The sequence below is a fragment of the Amblyomma americanum genome, chromosome 1, assembly GCF_052857255.1.
Source record: "Amblyomma americanum isolate KBUSLIRL-KWMA chromosome 1, ASM5285725v1, whole genome shotgun sequence".
Classification (NCBI taxonomy): Eukaryota; Metazoa; Arthropoda; class Arachnida; order Ixodida; family Ixodidae; genus Amblyomma; species Amblyomma americanum.
Genome location: NC_135497.1, coordinates 240,566,967 through 240,592,243, shown reverse-complemented (window position 1 = coordinate 240,592,243; position 25,277 = coordinate 240,566,967). Strand labels below are relative to the sequence as shown.

The following is a 25,277-nucleotide window of genomic DNA, read 5'->3' as shown; positions in this document are numbered from 1 at the left end:
TCATTGGTATATATTGTTGATCTTTCCTGTGTAATAAACTAGATGTAGTAGCGCCAGTCCCAATTCCTTCCTTTTCTTTCGTGTACGTGTTTTGTTGGGGCTACTAATGCCGTCTGGAGAGACACGAGAGTGCGGCGATGTGCGCTCGCGACTACGGCTGCTCGCACGGGCCCAATACCAGTCACGCGTAGCGCCTTACGCGCATCGGGTCGCCCACAGAGAGCGCGCGACAAGCATTCCCAAGAACCCGTCGGGTCTTGGGTGAGGGTGCCCCGCAGAATTGGCGATTTAGTATCCATTAATTATCTAGAGATAACCGATTTGATATATTTTGCGTCTTTAATATTGGTGTGTAATCCCTAGAAAGAGGCTGTGCGCAACTACGCGACATAAGAAACAAGCTTGCCCACTGTATGCTCATACAGCGGTGCACCGGAGCGGCAGCTTGTGTTTCATCCCTGCTAGCTCAGAGTAAAGGCAGTTTCGCTGGTTCTGACTCGCTTGTATCCGCCTCTTCTAACTTTCCATTCTGGAACAAGATTTGCAAAACAGCGTTCGTTTCTGTACTTACAAGCTCGCGATGATTGGCCAGACTCCGAACTGTCCTCTCGTTGCGTCTCCTTCGTGTGTATCCCTCTGAACATTGACTACTCCTCTCATCCTCAGTGAACGTGGCGCCGCTCCGAATTATGAAAAGTCGTTCCCGCCCCGCGTTTACTACGTGGTTTACCTCCGTAACACTACCCTCCAAGAAAAAAAAAATAAAAGATCCACCATCTTTTCATCTCCACTGAGAGACTTAACAGCGATAGCTGCATTACCTTCAGGGAATACGGGTACAATTTTTTTCGCACTCATGATCTCTTCTTTTCGCTTCTTCTTTTTATTCTCATTTTCCTCTCATTCCGCCTCGTGCTCTGTCGGTGCTCCGCAGCCTTCGCTTGAAAGTCGGCTTCTCCTCATAATGACAATGCTTGCAGTGAAGCTACATTGCGGTAGCGGATTCAGTCCCGAGGGCCTATTCGAATGTTTTTAACCTTCTTCATTTGTGTCGTTTCTTTTGTATGTAAGTGGTATAAAAATAACGTAAAAAATTGTCTGTGGTTTAGCTCCGCTTAAACCTGGTAGGTAGCGAGAGCTACCAAAAGCCGCGGCAGCAGCGTCCCTCCTGTACCCTTACTATTGTCCCCCTTGCCCCCGCATAAGGTTCCCGGCGCCGCTGAGTGGGACGATTAGTTACGGACAGGGGATAATTGAGGGGCTTTACCCACGATGCCTCTTCACCCCCGTCTGGAGAGGCCAGTTCGTATGCCCTCATGTGTTTGGTCGCCCTCTCCTGCGGGCTCCGAGCGACGACGCCGGTAGACGAGACGATGACGCGACGCCGAGCAAACGCTGCGGCTCGCCTCCCGCTAAGCCGAACCGTACGTATATACACATTGCGACAGCCCCTCTCGCTTTACTACGCATGCGCACAACTGGCGAGGCGAGCGGCGTCTGCTCCACGACGAGCGCAACGGCGGAGTGACGTCATGACAGATGGCGCGCCGAGCGGCGACGCCCGCCAGCTTCGGCGGTTGCTAGGCAACGGCTCAAGGTCGGTGCGACCACGGCCGAGGTGCAACCACGATGAAAGTGTGACCATGCTGAAGAGGCGAAGCAGCTGGCGTAGTGTAGCTCTCGCTACAAAATAAATCAATAAAAGTGCGGTCAGCGGTCTAGCACGGCTCTTCCATGGTCAACTTTCTCCCGCATCTCTTTCCGCGACTCCCATTTTCTCGCCCAAATGTCACTCGAGGTCTGGGCCGAGGAACCAAGTCCACTGCAGGCTGCTTAAAGGAAGCGAAAGAGGGACGCAGAATATGCGATAAGAGGAGGAAGGTGAACGTAGCCGAAAGCTTGTGGCCCTAGATGGTCGTGGTGAGAAGCTTGTACATGAAACTTTCTCTGGCGAATCGAACCGCGCGGGTTTCTATTAATGGGCTTGTATAGCGGACAGTATTTAGGCCTGCGGCGGCCTCAGTGGCACGGCGGAGTCGCGTTAGATGGTTAGACGATCTGACGTGACTCCTCAGGTCCGCTTAAAATAATGCCGACACCAACAAGTGTGATGCGAAAGCCCAGAGCGGAGCCGTTGCAGCCGACCGAGCGGAGGGGGCGCCTGTCAGAAAGGGTGCGCCGCTCACCGACGGCAGGGTAGCCCGGCGTCAGGGGGTCTCCTCGGATGTACGCAGCGCTGCCCCTCTGGATGGCGCTGCCACCGACCCAGATCGACTCTGGGAAGGGCTGCTCCTCGCCGCGCGGCGCCACGTCGCTCGCGTCGATGAAGACCACCACGGCAGCGGCGCCCATACGCTCCGCGTTGCGCACCTGCACACGCAACGCACAGAGGCTTGTGCTCGTCGGAAGGTTCCAGTGAAGTACATACGTTTCTTTTTCTTATTCACATATAAACCAGCGTACCGCTGCATTTAAGCGCACGCACAAGGGTGTGAATAGTGTTCCATACTTGCATAGAGCACACAAACAGCACGCTTGCGATATCTGGTGCTGGCTCCTGGGCTCGATTAAGCTTTTCGAAATATGCGATGTTTTGCACTGGCCCTGGCGTTCAGCTTCTGTGGGCTGAAATTCTTGGCTAATGGCTCTTTGGCCCCAACTCGAGTGGACCAAACACGCTAGTAATGGCGTGCTTTGGCCGAGCTGCCGTTGCGCCATTAAAACCAAATAATCATCGTCAAGCATAAACAGTAAGCCACAATCCATATGAAAGCGCATACACAGCCTGAGGAACGCTGCTGAGAGTCCTAGATCACCCGTAAATGGGAAACGCATACCCCAGTGCGTTTGTCGCTTGTCACTGCACCCTCTACACTACTTTAGACAGATGTGCGGATGATGGTACATCCGCTCCCCCCTCACCTCTATTTTTTTCTTTCTGATGATTAACCAATTTGCCGTTACATTTAAGCAAACGTACAGTCGGGAGACATTTTTTTTGTGCCCATGGCGGTTCTTTTTAGTATTTTTTTTCTAGTGAGAAAGCACGCACAGGCGAGATAACGGGGGTGGTGCCTCGCTAACGCGCGGTGGGTGCTTTAGGCGTCCCAGTCACGTTTGTACTCACTTAGATGGAAGCATAAGTTAAGTGTGCTGTCACGTGCACGTGCCTCGACTTCCGGTGAATTAGGATATCAATGTTGCTCAATTACCTTTTCCCCGATGGTTATCTTTCCGGTGCGGACGATGACAACCGTGCGGTGCAGGTCTACGTTGCGGAAGTAACCAAAATCCTGATGTCTGCCGTAGTTGACGTACACGGGTGTACCCTGGGAACAGGCAAAGAAAAAGCGTGCACGCTCTGAAGTGCGCGAAGGGTCATTCGACGCCTTTGGCAGCAACCGCCAAGGGAGTTTCGTAATTTGATTGCTTCCTGAGGTCACACGGGACGCAGTTCGAGCGATTCAGATCCTTTTTAGCTTTTGGATGTTCAAATAGAGCCCTTAAAATGCTAGATGATAAAGTGATAGCAGCTTACCGCGGGTACGGGGTGGCAGCAGAAGACGAACGAGGCGTTGTTCTGACTTTAGAAAATGCGCCATGCGGCCCGAAGCAAGCCCCTTGCAGAAAAAACATATCGCCGTTGGGCGCTAACCGATCAACACTTCCACTCGAGTATAAAGCCGCGGTTAACTATAGTGCTGGTGCAATGCACGTCTTAGAGGAAAGGGATTCGCTGCATCAGCCCAACCGGCATCGTAACGCGCGTTAATGCTGAGTACACCCTGTGTCAAAAAGCATGCCGAGGGTACTTGGCAAGCAGTGGCCGGTGTGCTGTTGGCAAAGTGCGCACTCGTCGACCGACCACGGAGGAGGAGGAGGCTCTGTCATAACTCCTGCATAGCTATGAACAGCGACGATGCACGCCGGGAGATGTGTACTTCTGTGCGCAGTTCAGAACGAGCTCGCAGCGTTTGTCGGCTTGGCGAGCCAAGCAGGAAAATGATTACGAAATGTCAAAGGCGACAAGGTGTGAAAGTTAATCGGCGAGGAAGGAAAATGCCAGACTAGGGCCATTCCCTCTCCTCTTCTAGTAGCACGCATTGCGTAGGTCACGTGCTTGCTTGGTCCAGCTGGCAACCTCCGCTTATAGAGAGAGAAACAGCACAGCAGGCGGGATAAGGTCTTTGTGCTTGTCTTTTCAGCCACTTGTTTTGTCTATACTGGGGTATTTACGCCACAAGGGCGCGCTTACAATGCCGGTGCCGCTCGCTGCAAAGGCCAGGTACGCCGGTGGGATGTGCGTTTTGCCGGCTAGCACCATGAGATCCCTGGAAGAACAGGTCAGCAGCAGCTGGTTGTCTCTGAACAGCATCACCTGCGCACGCGCAAGCACAGCGGCCCTGAGTATCTTGCGCACGCGGGAACTGGAGCTGTGCAAAAAAGAGAGTTTCTAGCAGTAAAGCGATTTCAAAGCACAGCTGCAAATCTGCTCGCTTAGGTGGCATCTTTCAAGCTGTGCGTGTGTTCCGGAGTCCAGTTTGCACGCAAACCCAAAACTCAATGACAGGAATGTGTGTCGCCCAATGACCCGTGGTTACACACGCGCAAATTTCTCCAGCGCGGAGTTTCTCCAAAACAGAGTTTCTCCAACACGGAGCTTCTCCAACGCGGAGTTTCTCCAACGCGGACTTTCTCCAGCGCGGACTTTCTCCAGCGCAGAGTTTCTCCAACACGGAGTTTCTCCAACTCGGAGATTCTCCAACACGGACTTAAATCATCTCGGTAACCAGCGGTAACTGACCGCGAATAAAACATTTTAATCGTGTGTGTTGTGATACATTTCAAGAGTAGGCTTCTGATGCCACCAAGACTCACGCGGACTCTTGGCGCGGCTGTACGGTGTAATTTTTGAACTGGTCGTTTTAAACAGGCTGAAGCACTAAAACAAAGTACGTGTCTGCGAACAAGCAGATTGAAAAAATATGTATTACAGTCATCTATTTGCACTCAAGTTGACTGTTAGCAGCTTTCTGAGACATTCAAGAATGTTTCTTGCAATCCTATTCACTGAAAGGTCCTGCCTTACCGAGAATATGTGACGTGTGTGCGTGCGCATGCGCGCGCGCGTTTTCTGGAGCGGTGCCTATTTGGTGACTAGTGGGCATAAAGCAGTCGACGCACGCAGATAAAAGATGGCGGAAGGAAATTGTGGAGATGAAAACAGAAAATACATGCGGCACATAGAATTCTTCATATTGCATGCCTCGGTATACACAAGGCAGGACCTTACAGTGTAGAGGATGTCAAGAAAATTTTTTGAATGACTCAGAAAGGTGCTAAAAGGAACTTCAGTGCAAATAGACAACTGTGTGCGTGCGCGCAACATCCGCTCGCTCTCTCTCTCACACACACACACACACACACACACACACACACACACACACACACACACACACACACACACACACACACACACACACACACACACACACACACACACACACACACACACACACACACACACACACACACACACACACACACACACACACACACACACACACACACACACACACACACACACACACACACACACACACACACACACACACACACACACACACACACACACACACACACACACACACACACACACACACACACACACACACACACACACACACACACACACACACACACACACACACACACACACACACACACACACACACACACACACACACACACTCTCTCTCTCTCTCTCTCTCTCTCTCTCACTCACTCTCTCGCTGTAGGATCCACGTGACACAAGAGCAAGGGCAGCTTTTGTCTCAGCTAAACACGTTGTTGTGTTATAGTCAATACAGTGAACTCTCCGAATACTGAAGTCAAAAACAGCTAGAAGGCTTTCTATATACAAGTTATAATAGTCAATAAAATGTGCGTGCCGATTAAACATCGGCACAGTCCTCTAGAGAAGGCGTTAACACAGTGAAAACAATGAAATAATCACCCCAGAAAAATAAATATTTGCACCGGCGGTATGTTTTGCCTATTTCATCGATGTACTATTGGCCACTAAAGTTGAGGATCTGGGGAGCTATGAAGCATCGGAATTTCTGAACAGGCAACCCACGCAGTGCGGATTCGTGTATTGGAACTAAGTGGTGCCTCTCTCAACTCCAGAGCTTGCATCGAAATTATGCTTTCTTTTTTTTTTTTCAAACTACCGCGAACTTCTGAGACAGGCTGCACATTAAGGAGAAATTTAAATACAAGGAAAGGGCAAGTGGTCGTAGCCAGCGGGATAGTGCGAACAACGGCAGGTGCTGAAAGAACCCGTTCTGTCAAATATGCCGATGCAAGACACCAACGTTTCGCGGCCCTCAGATCCCGGCGAGTTAGGGTTCGCTGGGCAGATAATCGCGCTGAATCGGTCCTTCGTGTGTTTTTTTCATCTTGTGTGCAGTTTAGCGCGATTTCCTGCACCATGAACAATCAAGTAGCTCTATCTCTCGTCTTGTTATATCTCACGCCGCAGCAAGCCATAGAGAATGAGGTGCGCGTCGGAGAAAAAGGAACAGAAATTTACGCGATTTTTCCATCACTAAACAAAGCGCAAGTATATATGCTTCGACAAGCCTGGCTCAAAGACCGTTTCGTGTGCTGTAGACCGTAAAATACTTCAAAGCGATGGCTCGTAGAAACACTTTGACACAGCTGCTGAGGATTCATTTTAACTGTCCTCGACTTGCAATTAACGTTGCTTTACAGAGACATAAACCGCGGCTAATTTCTAACTCGCCTACTCGACCTGCTTGCATCGTGTACGTGGCCTCCTGTCACAGTGCGGGTGACCATGCCGCGGTTTTTTGCGCATTCGAACTTCGAAATTTCTCAGCAGCGTTGGCCTCACTTTCGCTCGCGTCGCTTAGCTAGCGCTCGGGTCTCCCCGTCGACGTTAGTTGCTCACCTTGTTGTCCATCGTCGCGTTCGGTCGACTCGTCAGGACCATGTACATGGGCTCTTTCACCACATCCATGCCAATGTCTTTCCAGTACTTGGCCACTGACCTGATGAGGTCCATTCCACCGGCGTCCTTCGCAGTTAGGTTGCTGCGAAAGACGTGAACTCTAACCACGCCGACTTTTCATTCACGCACACGCGGATGACGCCAAAGCTTATATCATTCGCTTAAAGTTGCAAAAAGGAGCTTCGTGCATAGCACCCTTATAAACTGCACAACAAAATGATCTTCCCCACTAGCCCTATGACAAAAAGGGTTCTCTCGTCTTCTCAATGAAGTGGATCAGCCACAGAATTCGCTGCTGCTACCAGGTTCATGGGCTGCTTTTTGCTTAGTAGCGACATAGCTGCCGCAAATTTCCCCAGTCCTTGAGGGCGTCTGGGCTCTGTTGCGGAACACCTCTGCATGACCAGCTTAAAATGCCGCCCCAACTTTCACCCCTTTCACGCGGAACCCATTCGAGTTTCCATGCAGTTAAATGTAAAGTAGTCCAATGCCTTCTGTCGACGATCATCGGTTTCCGACAGAGAACGATGGGCCGTGCGGTGTCATGCATGAGTGACCACCTATCAAGCGACGCCTAAGGTAATGCCGAAATTAAAACTGCCTGTTTTGCTAGGTCCCCTCCCCCCTTGTGGCGCAGGGGAAAAAGAAGAAATCACGGCAGTCCATGCAGCGGCGGCAAAACGGTCTGTGCTTTTGGACAACAGAGACGAGCCTTACTGGAACTGGTTCCTGATGGCACGGGCCGAGATGTTGTGCGTGATGGCACGGTAGACACGGTCGTGCTGGTGGTACCTCTCGGTGGAGATCTGATCGTGGATGCTGAGCAGACGGCTCATGTGGTCCGTGACGACGGGCTTCTCACTCAACTTGAACAGATACCAGAGCATGAAAGTGGTCGCCACCGCGGCGAACAGCACCCAGCAGATTACCCACTTGAGCAGGAGCCGCTCGGCGGGCGTGCGCGCGTACTGCTTGCGCTGCTGTATGGCAGCCATGCGGACCTTCTCCACCATGTTCGGCGACATGGGGCCCCCCGGCGACATCATGGCCATCGGCGACAGGCTGCCGCGCCTCTGCAGGGGAATCGGCTGCCCTGCAAGCACGGCACCGCGCCCCGCACCCTCGGATCAATCTGGAGCCTGCTGATGCTGGAGTCACAGGGACAGTGAGTATACGATGATGCTACAGGTCAACCCACTGTCGCCTAATTTGTAGCTGATCAGTAAGAAGGTGACACTGTTGGAATTAGGCTATTTCCCCGGTCTCTTAACTTGCGTTTTGGGACTCTCGAATCGCGCATCGCTGCTCTTGAAACAACTCCCCTTTCTTTCAGCATTTCCAGCGTTCTACACGAACTTAACTGCAGTTGCCTGCTTCAGTCGCTCAATAACGTGGCAGACAATATTGTTTTAGATAGTGAAGATCTACAAAGGTATCCACGCAGAAATACAGCGTGTGTTCTATAAGTAGCATGATGCAATATACAAACGGTACTACGGTATATACAATCTGCCAGTTCACTGTCGCAGTTGTCGGGGCTGTTACACGAAGTTCAGCCACACTGAGATCATATAAAAAAAAAAGGAACAGCTTCATAGAGAAATAGTAGAGGGTGCTGCCATCTTACGTTCGCAGCCGAATGAATGTGTTAGCTCGTAATCCGTTATCATCCTAAAAAAAAAATGTTTTCTTTCCACGTGACTTTTAAGTTGCATTTTTATTTCCATCCCTTCCATATGCAAAATGTGTCGTTCAATCTGGGTTTCATTTCATCACTTCCACCTGCGGGTTTCGTTTTTTAAGTTGTGGCACTTGTTTTTGATATCTGTTTCTTCATCCTTATCTTGCGATTGGCTGTACGATTACACGTGTGGTCTGTCTCTAAAAGCTATGCTGTCATTCAATAAATGTTCAGCTGATAGTACCGCCCTGCATGCGTTGTACCTTGCATCTGTCGTCTTTTGCGTTTCTTTTTGTCGTTTTAAATGAAACTCGTTTAGTGATCCTGTATCTCATCCAAGAATCTCCAACATCACGAGCAGACACGCTGAGATCGAGATTAAGTTGAACTACTCATCCGGCGCATGCAAACAGCTTTGTGAGCTTGCCCTCTGGTTAGGCTGACACCATCTATACATAGCTCCGCAGTGCGGCTTGATTTTTGCAAGGCACAGTACACAGACGATCTCGTGGCTATGTGCTACGTATGCACTGCTCGTCACCGTTCTTGTCAACGCGTAACTACTTCAAACGTGGGCGCGCGCACATATGCATAATAAAAAGAAGGAAAAGGAACTTTCTGCAAGCTTGTTGTTGTGTCGGAACTAGCGGTGCAGGGAACTGGGAAGTGCCAACCTTGAGCATGAGACTGTGGACCATTCTGATTCTTGGAACGCCAGTCATGGTTTTGATAAGTACATGCACGGAATAAAACATTTGTTACAAACGTAACACGTGCGAGCGGCGAAGCAGAAGACGCATGACCTGCAGTCGTGCAGTAAGCGGAGGCACACACTGGCAGGGACTGAAACTCTCTATGTACGTATAATAGTTCCCCAGGCGGACTGCAACATAGATGCGCCGGCGTGGCTGCTCCGGGCTACCACTGTGCGGGCGAGCATTTGTTTCGCTGTGCATTAATCAAGGGAAATCTGCTGTAGGCACAAGTATGCGGCAGTGGTCATAACCTTGGCGTGCACCGAGTTCTTGTAATATATTCCCGGAGCCGGGTTCTTGCTTTCTAAAAAAAAAAAATGGCAGTCAGCCCGCATGACATTCTACAAAGCAAGCCCCGTGCGCGCCCCGAGGCCGAGGACTTCGGCGAAGGAGGAGGCTGGGCTGCTCCCCGAGGGACAAGGGCGACAGCACAAAATCGACCCACGAAGCGGCGGCCACCCAAGCGCTGCTCGTTTCGGCGTTGCCATCGTCGCGTTGTACATGCACTGCCTCTTTTTCGTGAGGCCGCGCTCAGATTGCTAAGACCTGACTAGAGTTCCGCCCAGCACCACGCAAGCGTTACATCCATACATGTGTGCAGCTTTATCTCGGTGACTAAATTAGGTTCGCTTTCCGTCGCGACGTCTCCGGACAAAGGACGTCCGCAGGAAACACTGGGCACTGGCGGCCACGGCGAGGCCGACCGATTCTCGGCCACACGGTCGCGGGCGAAGCAAAAACGCGATAGGAGCCTTCTCCCGGAAGCTACTGGGCTGATAAGAGGCGCTCACCATAACCGCCAACGGGTTGAGGCGTGCGGTACATCCCGGCTTGGACCGCTCGCGCAAGGCCACCGCTCCAAGAACGATGCCCGGGTGGCTTCGTCGCTTTTCTTCTTCCTTTGCTCCCCGGACAGCTGCCGGTGCGCGTTTTCCTCTTCTTTCTGGCGCCGGGTGCTAAGCGCTTATAGCGAAAGGTCACACGAAAAACCCTCGTGTCTACTGCAGTCAACGACCCGGTTGGGCTGCCACGGGCTGGGAAAGCGACCTGGCAATGCTTAGGCTACAGCGTCTGCGACGCTTGACCATCAGGTTTCTCCTTTTTTTTTCTTTGCGAAACCTTGCTGTGGCTTTCAGCAATTTCTCAGATATCGTTTCAAAAATTTACCTTTAAAGCGATTCTCTCTGAAATTTTACATGTTTTCAGGGGCTCTTTTGTTCCCTTTTGCCCATAGCTCGCGCTGTTTTCAGTTTTTTTTTTTTCTGTCAGTGACAGCGCGTGATGGTTGTCGGCTTCTAGCAAACCCCCTCGGACGACACTCTTGCCAGCTCCCTCGGCGGAGGAATGGGACAAGCTCTCGGCCAGTTCAAGAAAAGCAACGCAGCTGGCCCTCATCACGCAAGCTCAAGAGGTCGCTCCATAGCCCCAACTAACCCCTTCCATTTTGTGGCAATAAAGTTGTAACTGCCACCACCACCTGCTGGGTTTGCTGTCCGATTGGTCTAAGAATAAATAAAAAGCATTGAAGTCTGCTTTGGCGACTTTCTATAGACTCCACTGAGCGGCACAAGAAGGAAAGCACCAGGAGGGAGCTCTCACCTAAGGCCAACTTCAGTTTTCTTGTCCAAACACACAAGGAACGCAGAAGTATACTATCATCAGATAACCGCTGCTGCGAAAAAACGTTACATTTCTGAGAGCAGTTACAAAAATTGGATGTGGTTTAGGTCTGGTTAACCCTAGTTGAATTGCGAAAGCTTCGTTTCCTCGGCACGTCGTCTACGCAGCGTCTCATTCCGACGCTCTCGAGAACTCAAACCGGTCTCTTCCGCAGTTGAAGAGTCACTCCGGGACGTGGCACGACTTCTTCTAGCCGCATCTTCGTTACGACCCTTCTCGAGTCGTGCGGCGCGTTCTTCTGGCGTCTCTTGAGCGCGTTGTCTCTTCCTCGCTTCGTTCTCTCGTTGTTGCGTCGCTTTCGCGCTCTCCATAACGACTGCAATATACAGAGGCGAGGCGACACCTCCTCTCCCTATACCCCAGCGGAGCACATCTGCTGGTGGAGCGAGCGTCGACGGCAGCGCCATCTGTTGGAGCGCGGATGCGGTGTTGCTAGGCAACGGCGGCTCAAGGTCGTTCGTGGGCCACGGCATATGACATATGGCATATGGCGCGACGAGCCGAAATGGCTCGCTGGCTGGAGTAGTAAAGCTTTCGCTTTAATATGGTGATTATAGGTAGCAGAATTGCGACTTGTGCACAGCATATATCAAGGAAACGATTGATGAAAACCGCAAAATTTCATATGTTATGCTGGCACAAGTAGGTGCTTCCGAACATGACAATGTTTCTCGTTGCTTGTAACAGCAGAGTTCCGGCCGTTTTTATGCCGTAAAGTGGTGCTTACTTGCAGTTCAATTAGCTCCATTTTTAACTCGGGATCAGCATCGTCGACTCGTACTGTGAAGGGCAAAGCGAAAAACCCGAATCGCTAGGAAAGGCTGCGATGTCCTCAAACCGCACTCGAGATTCTTTCTCGATGTTAACTACGGAGCAAGCCTGTAAAAGCGTCGCAAGATTATTGCTCAACGTGACTACAGCTCTGGAATGTGGTCCGCTTTTTGCGCTGTCATTTGGCTCTGCCAGCGCTGCATTTTCACTTGAAATGCATGAGCGCCCTTGCTCATTTTCGTTATTACCTTGCGTTTTCCTTGAAGTTTGCTCCTGAAAGTGTACAAATGGTCACATATATCTGTGAGAAATGCAAGGGAGCGTGTAGGGTTCGGCGCACTGTCGCATCCTTTTGTACATGTGTTGCGAATATTCCGCGAGAGGGCAGTGACCTAGGCTGCGCGTCCGGTTTTGTTTTATTTTCTTTTGCTTTGGTGCACGCCGTTAGAAGGGGACTCATGCCTTTTTGGTTAGTCTCCCCATTCGTCCTTGCGGTTTCCTTCGCCGCTCCGGACGGCGGGGCTATCTGCCGGCCTCGACCTTGGACCCCTGTCCGCTTGGCGAACGATTGCGAGACCACCTAGGGAGGAACTCGGGGGTAAGGGAAAACGCTGACATCAGTTCTGAGCTTTCCCATTCGTCAAAACTGATGAGCCGCAGTTAGCAGTTTATTTTTACGTGTGGAAAGGGGCGCTGGCATCTTCGGGGTGTACCCGCGAAGGGAGCCGCGCCCGTGTGCTTTTGTCTCTAGCTTCTCCTAGCGGGCAGGCGCTCGGTCTGGCCGAGTGCGGAGGGAGTGACCGTTGAAGGCTGGTGCAAGGCGCGCCAGTTTGACTGTTGGGACGCGGTGTCCCTCGCCTCTGTGCAGGCGGTCGGCAAGGCCGGCCGCGGATAGTTGTGGCCGTATACTGACGTTTATTTGTACCCATCTGTAAATAGCCTGTATAAAAGTTCGTTTCTCACTAAATCGCTTCGCCTGCCAAGTCATATCATCGAGAAGGCTTCAAGCAGTGCATCCAGTTTCTGGAAATCACCGGACCAACACCACCGGCAAACCTTTACTGAGCGGAACCACTCCGCATTTGTCAAATGAGCCATGACCCTGTTTTTCGGCTTCAGGAAGTTGTCAATTTCCTCTTTTAGGTAAAAAAAATAAAAAAAATCATTTTAGCCCTTTTCCGTGGCTCAACCAGTGCACGTCCGAGTGGTGTAAGATCTCTCCATGATTTCTTCTAAAAGAGAGGTGAAGCTGATGGTGGTTCAGCGTTCTGGAACGAATGAAGTTCACTGCACCAAACACAACATCCATGGCAGGTTTTACGTTCATTGAACTGCTACAGAGTGCTTCTTGGTATAAAATACAGAGCATCGCCACAATTACTCTTCGGTGACTCCGAGCCCTGCGAGCTCCGTTCGCAAAAGTCCGACAAGACCGCTCTTGCTTCCTACCACTGATGGCGCGCCGTCGGTCGCTCGCCACACAAACCATATCATCTATTTATTTTTCGAATTACTTTTTCATTTTGGGACAGACAGCGCCAGCGGCTTCTAAGGAGTTTTTCACAAACCCCGCAGTGAAAAGCTTGGCGGTTAATTTTTGCAATACACGGGAAATAATAAAGCTTCCTGTCGCGCCTTCTTCCGCTGTCTTGGAAGGCTTTTGGAAGAAATACTGCTGTGTTCCGAGCGACGCCTTCAGCTGAGACACTTTATCGTCACGCATCTTTCCACTCATAGCGCACCGTTCTTCTCGTGCTGGCAGGACATGAATTGATGTCCCAAGTACTCCTTCGGCACACACAGTCTCCATTTCGGTGAAACCTTCGACAGTAACACTGCAGTACGCCCAGCCTTCACAGCAAGAAGCTTACGTTCTCACTACCATAAGGGCCAATGTAGAATTTTAAAATAGATGTCGCCGAGGTGAAAAACAGTTTGCAGCAAACCGTCGCCGAGAAAGGTGGCTGCTATCATGTCGACGCGTCACGATCTGTGAGAAGGAATACTAGGCAAAGGTAAATTCAAGCACAAAAAGAGTGATACAGTCGTAACTCCGACTAAGAGGGCAACTCGAAAACCCCAATTACGCCTAGTTGTAGAAACGTTTGTGTGAGTCTGTGATTATTTGTACTCGCTGAATGTGCTGAAGGAAATCAGCAAATACGAGGGTGAGCTTAATTTGGTGTGCGTTCTGCGTGCATTAACGTTCACCTGCAATTTCTAACTCCTTCGAAAAAAATTGTAGACGACAGTCTCCGTCGGTTAAACGCGTCCTTCGTTTTCGTAGTCCTTCCCCCCTTGGTTTTCCTCGCATACGAGTATTTTGAGGCACATTTTTGCTGAGTAAGGTTGGCTACTACGGTGGAAAATTATGGGTGTTACTCGGAGGGGGTGGTCCTATATGCGCAATCTCTCAGCGCCGAAAAATGGGGTTTCGCATGGGCCTTCCGTATAAAATTTCCCGCTTGGGGGGAGCACTCCTCCCTCCTTTTTAAATCCGCCACTAGGCTGCTACTGCATCAACTTGTGTTCAAGAGAAACTATACTTTTGGTAAGCGCGAACAGGGCATCGGGAAACGGGTAGGGCGCAGTTAGTTTTCGTGTTGTTGCTGGCAATCGTGCAGTCCATGGCTAGAAGGGGAGGGATAAACTGTAAACGGCTATCCCTCGTCCCCCTTTAAAGTAAAGGGGTGAGAGCTGGGGAAGAACTGCAGGATGCCGATCCCCATAGAAAATAAAAATAAAATAAAAGCTACAACCAGCACTGCCGGCTACTCACAGAGGAATGTTTTGTTGTTAATGATGATGATGACGATGGTGATGATGATCCTCGGGGCCATACTTGGCCATACCCCTTGAAACGTGTCGGCACCATGTATGGCGCATGACCCAGGTGGGGAAAAGAAGGAACATTAAAAAAATTCAAGGTAAAATGGGAGAACGGGAAAGTTGAAGCCACTCCCATTAACCTGAAGGGGAGGGGGCTGGACTCCGACTTTCATCCACACTACATTCATTGTACGCACTGCCATTAGAGCAACGTTGGCGCACCTTGCATAGTGTGCAACGCAAGGTGCGCCCGCAGCGGCTTCGGTTCTATCGTTAGTTGCCCGTCTCGTCTTTGGCATGCGTTTGCACCGAATGAACATAATTGCACTGTTATTGGAGCGGCCCGGTGAGGCGTGTAATTGGCCATTTCTCGGATTACCTGCATCTTCACCTACGGGGAAATGTACCGCTCACGACCATTGGTATCGCTTCAAGAGGCGAAAGTCGCACTCACCAGCAAACGTCTCTAGGTGGCGTTCGTGTCACGTGGCCTCGGTCCCGTCCGAGCTGGGAACAGTGGGAAACTGAAGCGGGACAGAAAAGATCACGTGATTCTGGATGTGACTGCGCACCCTGCACAGTTGCGCGGTTTTCGAATGAAGCGCAGAATAGGCAGAATTTGTCGCGCCACAGACCCGAGCGTAAAGTTTCGAAATCCTAAAAACTGATACGTCTATTACAAACGATCAGCTAAAAATGTCCAATTTAAGCGGGGACCTAGCTAATTGAAAGTAATTAGGATGTAGTTTGCCAGTCTATAGTAATTAACATGGTTCACCTGTTTCCTGACGATCTCTATCCCTAGATTCATCATCAGCCTAGATAAGCCCACTGTAGAACAAAGGCCACTCCCATCTCTCTCCAGTTAACACTGTCCTGCGCCAGCTGCGGCCATCGTAACCCCGCAAACTCCCTCTCACCCGCCCCCTGCTACGCTTGCATTCTCTTGGAATCCACTACGTTAACGCCAACGACGTTCGGTTATCTCGCCTTCGCATTACATGCCCTGCCCATGCTAATTTCTTTTTGATTGTTACTAGGATAACTTTAACTCACGTTTGTTCCCTCACCCACTCTGCCCGCTTCCGGTCTCTTAACGTTACACCTATCATTTTCCTTTCCATAGCTCGCCGTGTTGTGCTCAGTTAAGTTAAACCCCCTTCATTAGCCTCCAAGTTTCTGATGATGCTGATTATGGATTTTTATGGCGCAAGGGCATCTATGGCCAAAAAGCGCCATGGCACAAGGTATTTTCGACTTCTCAAGGTGAGGTCAAAGACCCATTTCCCAAGCATTTCACCTTACAGAAGCCAAGCACCAGACCAAAGGAAAGCTTGTACCCATTGTATAGCCGGTGTGTATCCGGTAGCACTGGGGATCGAGCCCCGCACCTCCCGCATGCGAGGCGATTGCTCGACCATTTGGCCACCGCTGCAGTCCTCCTCCTCCAAGTTTCTGCCCGATCCATGAGTACCGGTAAGATACAGCTGTTATGTACTTTCCTCTGGAGAGATACTGATATACTGCTATTCGTGAGCCGAGAGTACCCTCCAAATCCACTCCACCCAATTCTTATTCTCACTCTCGTGGTCTGGATCTGCGGTCGCTACCTGCCCTACCCTTACCACTTCAAAGCTTCGCTGTCTATCGTAAATCCCTGCTCGTTCCGAGACTACTGAACATGTTTTCTCGCGCATTAATTTTTAGAGCCACCGTTCTGCTTTGCAATTAGTCCGATTTACTCCATAGAATTGCTATGCTGTAAGTAATATTTATACCTCAGCACGCACCTTCCTCCCTCAATAAGCGTTGAACCAGGGGGGGGGGGGGGGGGGGTAAGGGTCCTGCTTGCCTAGAGGTTATTTTTAGCATATCGGAAGCATAATAGTACTGACGTATATACCAGCTTACCGGACGCCTCCTGAGCACGCGCAGTGGCATCGGTATACGGGGCCACTGAGAGTGCACAGCCGGCGTTCTGTAAACAGCTACACGCCTCAGGTGCACTAAAAACGTCTGATAGAGGCTTTTAGCATAGTTAAGACGTATTAGCTCAGGTGCATACCGGTTTACTGGACGCCTCCTGCGCACACGCAGTGACTCAATCGAGTGGGGTCAGGCGGGGCCACTGCGCGCAGCCGCGATTCGATACACGTCTACGCTATAGTCGGGTACAATTAAGTCAAGAGCGAAGCGGTGAATGCCCACTAAGGACACCCTCCAGCCAATGGCGTCGACCGACTGTCATGACGTCGTCGTCGTGCTTAATCCCCTTGCAGCAGCTAGCGTGTCACCGTTGGGGCTTTCAGGTGCAGCTAGGTTAACCACGGTTGAAGTGGATTAACAGCGACTTCAGAACAACCGGTATTCGCCACTGGCTGGAGGGCCTCTTTGAGCGGCATCTGCCGCTTTGCTCCCGAGTTGTGCCCGACAGCAGTACGCCTCCTTTATGTTAAAAGCCTCTATCACTGGATTTACCGGACAGTCAGATTACCCCGCTCATGTGGCCACGATAAAGCCACGACGCGATGCGAGCGCCATGCTAGAGTGCCTAGAAGGTTTCTTCAAGGAACCGTCTATAGGCACTATAGCCATGCTGTTGCGCCAAGGTTGCTTGTAAAGGCTTTCCGTGTAACGATCCTCGGGACACTCCTCTCGACTAGGTGTCGGAAAAACATCCAATACAAAAATTCGACAGCCAGTCATACAAGGTGATGCGGAATTTCTGCGTCCTTAGTGCGAATTTTTTTGTGAAATTCGCTTTAAATATTCGTCTTATCGATTTCCCGCTAAGGGCAAAATTGTTGTCTCCTCTCCCTTTGCCTCTTGCATTCCTCCGCTCGCTACGACGCGAGCGCCATTCCTCGTGATCTGATTAAGGGAGGCTATTGCTGCCCACCATCACCTCTTCCTTTCGCACTACTCAATTCACTCCAACGCAAGAGCTAGTTCCTATCGCTCCTTTAAGCGCCCTACTGCAGCACGCCCCCTTTAATTACCTCTCGTGCGCCTTCTAGAGTGACTCTAGCTCCTTCCTCTCCCCACACAACCCTCTCGTCACACCGCCCACAACAGATTTTCAAGAAACGATGGTCATACTACAAATGCTGTAAAGGAAACATCTTTCTTCTATAGTAAATGCCATATCCAAACAAATATGTAAAAAAGGCAACCGAAATTCCGCTAGCTCGTCAAAAAAAAAAAACAGAGCTGAAGCACATCTTCTTGGCAACTCCAATTCTGCTATATAGGCACATCATTAAAGGCATTAGGTGCCAGGCATGGGCAGTATCGAAGATACATAGTATCATCGATACTATCTGTTGATACTTTTTGTGTGTCGGTATTAGGTATTGCTTGTCAAAAGTGAAAGTGTTGGAGTATCGGTATCGAAAATACTTTAACGCATAGCGTTAAGACTCCCGTTCTGCAGAAAACCCAATGTCGTGGACGGCGCTGTGAGTGAAAAATCCCCGGAGAAGCAACCTAGGCGGGCCACCTACGTCACGTGACCTTGTGGTGACGACACAACCTGTCCACCAATCCTGACTGTGGGCAAACTGACGACCATAGCACGTGACAGTTAATGATTGGTCGTGAAAGGTACCTGGGTCGCACAAGCCCCACTGGTGGCAGCACCTGCAGGCCATCGCATGGCAGTGGCGCATCACTTAACTGTTGCAGTACTGCGCCAGGAGTGGTATGAACTCCCAGGGACCTATTAATGTAAAGTCGAGAATGACCAATTCCGCATATATATGAGCATCAACTCACAAACGCTATTGCATCATACCCTTAAGGCGAAGCTTAAGTATTCCCTCCAATTTTTTTAGTGTATCGTGTATTTTAACAATCCTCATTACTGAAGAAAAAAAATGTGCCACAGATTTTGAGACTGCAGTGAGTTTGGACAGGCAGCACTCACTGGTAGCACACTAAAAAAAAGGATGGAGTGGAATTGGGAAGAGACGAGGCCAATGCCGTTGGCCCGGTCCATCTTCTTTCGTTGTTTGACAGAGGAGACAGGTTCACCTTTGTGATAAAACAGCACCCATATTCCAAGTTGCAGTGGTTGCCAACAGATATGGAGGACTTTTGCTGTCATGCTCAGGAGCTTACAAAACACTTGTTGTAGCCATTGCCAGCGCGATATAAGTCACACTCTTCCACACGCGAGCCACTGGGGTCATAAGCGCCGGCAGCATCAAATGCGTCAGCTGATGCATTCCTTTCGCTTGGAGAAGCAAGCGTTACAACAAGTCGTAGTTCTCAAGAGGCGCTAGTAAAACTTGACCTTCTTAGCTATGCCTCCAGGATCCTCGAGTCGGCGTAGCTATGCTTCTGTCTTATCCGTTGATAAAAAGCACCTTCATAAATTAAAACACGGCAATGTGCTCGGCTGCTCCTGTATAGAGAGGCTCTTTTCCTGTGCATCGCTTACACCCCGGCGGCATCGTGTGGCTCTTTCGGACTAGCGGCTTGAGCAAATGCTGTTATGCTCAATACTGGTAAGTGGAGGCAACTTCTAAATAACAGAGATTGGCAAGATGTGTTTTGTCTAATAAAAATTTTCAGCCATTTACATTTACCAGTAACCCGGTAAATATTTCAGTAACAAATGAACAACGCCACAGAAAAGTTTCAAGTTTATTTGTATGTAGTGAAGTGCTCATGATCGTTTCGGATGGATGAAATAATTAGCTTAAAACAAAGATTTTGCTAAGCTGTTTATGGAAGCGATGGTTTGAATGTCACCACTGCTTGAGTTCAATGCTAAAGCTCCAATGAAGCATGTTGCGCCAACAGCAGAGTGTAAAGAAATTTGAGCTCAAAGAAATCCGTGCGGCTGGATTCATTTAAACCCCTTCAAAAACTGCGATATATCGAATACGCTAAAAATTCGTGAAATCACAGAGAAATTTCTTAACTTACCTCATAATACTAACAGCTTTATTATTACTGAATTTCTGTGATGTATCGAAGCATCGACGACACGGTATCAAGTGTCTGTATCAGAAATAAATTTCGGTTGGTATTTGAAATACTATTTTTGATGGTATCAGGTATCAGTATCTAAGACATATTTTTGAAGCATCGTGCCCAACCCTGGCGCTTGGTCAGAATGGCGGAGTTTGTGTTGCAAAATAAAGCTAGCCAATTCTACATTATCAGAAATTTCGTACTTTGCATATCTAAAAATTCCTTCGGTACCAAGCTCTTTTGCCATATTTGTGACTTCGAATTAATGAGTTCACTTAACTGTTATTGTGCATCACATGCTGCGCGAGATTTGCAAGGGGCATCAAAGAGACAGATGACTATACATATTAATTACGCAGGACAGAAGTGCAACATGCCTAACTACCCGCCGCTGTAGCTCTGTGGCGTTGGCTGCTCATCCCAAGGTCGCGGATCAAACCCAGCCGTGGCGGCCACATTTCGACGGAGGTGAAATGCAATAACGCCCGCAGGCTGTGCGATATCAGCACACGTAAGAAGACCCCAGGTGATCCAAATGAATTCAGATCCCTCCACTCTGGTGTCCTGGTGGAAAGCTGAACCTAGAAAAAAAAATTTCAGTAATGTATTCACAATTATGAAAACATCAGAGAATATGTATGTTTGTGTGCTGACTGCAAATATGTATCTTGATTTTATCTAAAAAAACACATTGCGCACCTATAATGATGTTTCGTAACTTTCTACCGAGAGCTTTAAATAAGTTTCGCCGCAGGGAACTTGGTATAATGCATGCCACTCTTGACATCAAGCCAATGCAGTAGGGGTAAAATTATCATCCTGCCTGTCATAGAAGTTGTCACTTATGTAACAGCACTACAAATTTATCTTCGTGTTTGTGACTTGTTGCACATAAAATTAAATAACATATATGGAATCAGCACGCAAAAATACATGCTCCTTGAAGATTTCATAATTGTGACTACATTTATAAATTTTTTTTCCAAGACCCTCTTCACACCTTAAACCCCACACACCACCCAATAGCGCAACCAGCAACGATCACTACCACAGTGGACTGCCTCCAGCTAGCTGTGCCTTCTTTCACTCGATCATAGCCCATGCCACAGTTGTTCGGTGGTTATGGTGCTCGGCTGCTGATCCGAAAGATGCACGAGCCTGCCACGCAGAGCTGGAAGTTTCAAGGACTTTGCACAAACCTAGAGAGATGCAGTAGAGCTAAACACCCTCGCTTCGAAAGGCATCACCTTCGAAACCCCTTTTCGAACTGTGAGACTCGCTTCCTGAGCTATCTTAAAATTAATCAACCACCATAGCAAAAAATCCATTCAGCACAAAAATCGATCAGGAGGTGCGCAACACACAGCGTGACCAAAGCTGAGAAACATAGTGTTGCTTCTTTGTACTTTTTGGCTGGACACCCACCCATTCAAAAGGTAGCCAACATGTTCATCATTGTCATCCGGGATGAAAGTAAGGCAAGAAGGGGAGTTTGTTGCGAACCAGAGGGCACACAGTCGAGTGCAGTAGAGCGTCGGCAGTGGAGGTGCTAATGGATGAGAGGGTGGAGTTAGCCTCGCGTGACGTTGGAGTCAGGCTGGCCACAGCCTGGAGCTGTGAATATATATAACTAGTTGGGACGATGTCGGCTCCTGATAGAGAGCAGCTGAGAACTGTACTCCAATTTCTCTTGGTGTAACAAAATTCGGCGCATATTCGGGAAAACCGGTGCAGTGCGGAAGCAATCTCGCCAGTGCGCGCCGTTAGAACAGTGGAGAGAGAAATCCCGGAGAGTGCGTAACCTGTGTGTTGCGGTCCTCTCCAATTTGCTACCGGCGAGGTCCCAAAGGAAGCATGTCCATGCGTGCCACTGAAGAATCGAGAAGGTTGAAGTAAATTATACTCTATACCGATGGAGAGGGCGTAGCCTTGAGAGTGCTGAGAAATGCCCTCTCCACTTTGCTCGCGCGCCGGCGGTGGCACATCGCAAGAACTGGAAGGTTCTGGAAGCCAGTCTCCGCGCCTAACCAATGGGGACGCACGCCCGGCACGAGAATGAGAAGGAAATTGTGCAGTTGCTGCTGTATGTGTATGCCTACCTTGGCGCGAAGAACGAACAGACGCAGAGTGCGCCTCTAAATGAAGGGCGTTGACCGCTGTCAGTCAGCCCGAGCCGCCGTTTAAGCTTCAGAGAAGCGCTCCCGCTGGACTCCTGGATCAACACCACTCGCCCAGCCATGAACCAGCAAAGCAGCGTGCACCAGCCTGCGGGACGGCTCCGTCGTGATCCTCTGGTAGTCGGACTGCCGCAGTGCCCGCTGAACAAATTGTCTTTTGTTTGTCCCTCTTAGTGCACTTTTGGTGCAAGGCTTTTTTTGTATTGTAGTTTCTCTCAAATGTCACTTTGCACGAGTCACATTGTATTGTTAATCACTTTGTATGTGCTCGTACGAGCGATTGTGAAATCCTCTGTATCGTCTCTTTGCTGTATAAAGTTTGTTTTGTTCGTGAACCTCCGAGCATGCGACCGGTGAAAGCTGGGCACCAAACAACCACTTCCCTTGTCCCTTGGTAGCTGGTTTCTAGCTGAGCTTGCCACGCTAAGTCGAGGGCATCTCCTCTGAGACCGAGACCATAACACCCACACGCTCTAAGGATGTGTGGGAGTGCACCCCACAAATGCACAAAAAGGTGACATTCGAATTGCCCAAATTATCTAAATTACCTGACGATTTGCTGCTTGTTGCTAAATAGACCACAGTTGAGAAGATCTTGGAGTGGGGTTCTTGCCAGTACAAATGACTCTAATGCATTCTCTGCAATAAGTTAAAGATATGTGGCAAGGAAGTGTAGTGACCATCTGCAAAAGACAGCATCCATGAAACGGTTCACTGTGGCATAGCACAGTGTGTGCAGAGTTGGCAACGTTTCGCACTTAATATTTTTTTTTTCAAGATTCTTGCGGGGCAACCTCTTTTGAAAAGCATCTTGAAGAAGAGTAGATAACATTTCTGATCGAAAGTTGTTCACCAACACCTTAAAGAGGTGCAAATGTGATCACAGTAGATGTTTTTCACTATGTACAACCTTTTATTCAAGGGGTCAAATGCAACGCCTGCCCATCAACTAAAAAGGCGCAATGTCCCATCAGCTCCAGCAGTAATAATCCACGGCTGCTGCGTATGGAAAGCACAATCAAGGACTCCCATGCTCTTCTGAACTGTGTGGCCACGAAGAATCTTGACAGGCACTATCAAGGGGTTCTGCATGAGATCGCTGTAAATAAAAACTGATATCAGTTACAGGATGCACAATGGCTTTTGGCGTCAATTATGAAATAGGCCTTCACATTGCAGGCAAAAACCATAACAAGCTTTGTAAGTAAACTCTCCTTTCAACTCAGCAAAGCAACAGTGCCTCACTTGGTGATTAAAGGGACAGTGAGGAGAACTCTAATGATTTTTTTTGTTAGCAAAATCTGATAATTCGATAATTCATGGCTTTGTTGCTGCTAGTCCAGGCGCGAAAGATGCATTTATTTCAAAGAAACTTTGATTCGAAATTGAAAAAGTTTTTCCCTCAATCCGATTCAAACTCGGCGCACTCTTATGACGTCACAGGACAGAGTGACGTGAAACATGACGTAAACGCAGACTCCGTGATTTCTGGCAGCTAGCGATGCGGTCTAGCAGCAGCCGAAATGAAAGTACCGCCGCCGCACGTTGAGGGCATCTATCAGGGGTCGCATCATTTACGTTTGCACTGCCGTCCTGCCAGCGTTACGATAGATCCTGTTCCCGAACCTGCCAACGAAGTTCTCGCAAAAACTCCGGCCTGCATTTCAGTGACCTCAGCCCCACAGAGCTTGCGATGCTTTTGAGGGAGCACGGTAGGTTAGGCGCCGGCGGGTCATTTCCCCCTTCCTCAGTGAGCAGCCATTGCTAATTAAATACCTTAACCCCAGTGCGGGCAGTCGCAAGCGGCGAGGACAAGGTCGGCACGTCGCGCCCATCGGAGGCTGGCCGAGGCTTTGGGGCCAATGGATTGTGATGCCTTGAAAGGTGCTGTTGCAGGGTGCAGCAGGCGGCGTCGAGGAAGTTTCTCACGGTTGCAAGGGCCAGGTAATTTTTTTTTTTTTTTTAAACAGAAAACGGGTGGGTGCTCAAGGGCGCTCGCGTTTAAAGTTGGTGGCTTTAAAATAAAACCGACGCACGACGCTTCAACGGGTTCCGCGCGTTTCCGGAGGTACGGGGTCCACTGGATTGGGTTCTCTCGCCCACTTGCATGTACCTTCAGATGTGCACTGTGAATGGATTAAATTAGCCAAGAGCTCGAATAGAACAGCTCCGCCCAACTGCCGAAGCTATTGAATAGACCTGCAAACAAACGCATTGCAGGAGAGCAGAGTCATGCTCTCTGCAGGTTCCAAATCTCTTTTAAAGTGAAAGCTTTACTGGCCGCGAACTTGCGATTTCGCCGTGGCGGTGCTCCGAGGAGGCACATGAGGTCACAACGCGCGCCTCGCCGCGGAGCCGAACCGGTCTGGCTGAGTCGGCGGCGGCTGGCGCACTCGGCGCATAATAGAGACGTGCTCCAAGCCTCCGCCAGTGCGGTCAGAGTGTGCCGAAGCCACCGAACGCGTTGGTGGTCAAGCGCAGTTGGAGTATAGAGGGTCTCGCTTTGGCCGACGTGACGTCGCCGTGCAGCGCGCACGCGAGCGTGCGTTCGCCGGAGTATAAGTGCACCTTAACAGAGCCTGCGCTTAACCGCTAACCAACGTATTCGGTGCCGGCATCTATGGGAGCTACCGAACCCCCCCCACACACACACACTCTCACTGAAAAAAAAAAAAAAAAAAAAAACCTGTGGCGAGGCTCGGAATCGAACCAGGGCCTTGAGTGCTTGAGGCGGAGACGCTACCACTCTGCCACTATGGCTCAAGCTTTCAGCGTGAATAAAAGCGCATCTAGTGAATGCACTCTTCCGATGTAGAAGTCTCCGCGCTTTCGCTACGGATATCCTGGCCTAACAGAGCTAGGCCACCAGCAATTTTTTTTCTTAACTGCCTTGTATCTTGTCTCCTGTTCCTAATAAACGATTTCCGTTGAATAGTTGGAAGTTGACTGGCACAGCCGGGAACGTTTCGCCGGGCAAGCGTACGAAGACACAAGTGCTCTTTATATGCGAACTGCCTTGTAAGATCACTGACCATCGTGCCATCATAGTTTTTCATCGACTGTGGCGATCATCTGACCAGCCTTAACAGGCTCCTTCAAAGGTTAACTAGCACTTGAAGCGGCATTTGGAGTTCCTCTGCCGTTCGGCGCTTGTAAACCGAGGCGCGTCAAAAACAAAACCATGGGGCACACAAAGCTCATAGACGCGAAGTGCCATAACAAACCGAAACTCTCCTGGCCGCCTGTGGCACCACCAGGCATCGGTTTTCTTTGCTTCCAACATTCAGGTTGTCTTTGTCAGCCTTCTTTCCTTTCCTTTGTCAGCCTCAGAGATTTGCGGCCTCTAAGGAGTAAGAAAAATTCCTCCA

The 25,277-nt window shown here is 49.7% G+C and overlaps 2 protein-coding genes across 2 annotated transcripts in view; both read right to left on the bottom strand.

Moving 5' to 3' along the window:
* Positions 1-10,411, bottom strand: part of LOC144095965 (N-acetylated-alpha-linked acidic dipeptidase 2-like) — a 29,391-nt gene extending 18,980 nt beyond the window's left edge. Inside the window, exons 1-6 of the mRNA XM_077629367.1 lie at positions 10,264-10,411; positions 7,754-8,129; positions 6,977-7,118; positions 4,256-4,378; positions 3,213-3,329; positions 2,187-2,370 (exon numbers count right to left, since the gene is read on the bottom strand). Of these exons, the coding sequence (XP_077485493.1) occupies positions 2,187-2,370; positions 3,213-3,329; positions 4,256-4,378; positions 6,977-7,118; positions 7,754-8,129; positions 10,264-10,297 (976 nt within the window). The 5' untranslated portion in view covers positions 10,298-10,411. The remainder of the gene's footprint in view (positions 1-2,186; positions 2,371-3,212; positions 3,330-4,255; positions 4,379-6,976; positions 7,119-7,753; positions 8,130-10,263) is intronic.
* A 12,390-nt stretch (positions 10,412-22,801) lies between these two features.
* Positions 22,802-25,277, bottom strand: part of LOC144114822 (ribosome biogenesis protein bop1-B) — a 42,791-nt gene continuing 40,315 nt past the window's right edge. Inside the window, exon 17 of the mRNA XM_077648806.1 lies at positions 22,802-23,008. Coding sequence (XP_077504932.1) covers positions 22,855-23,008 — 154 coding nt within the window. The 3' untranslated portion in view covers positions 22,802-22,854. The remainder of the gene's footprint in view (positions 23,009-25,277) is intronic.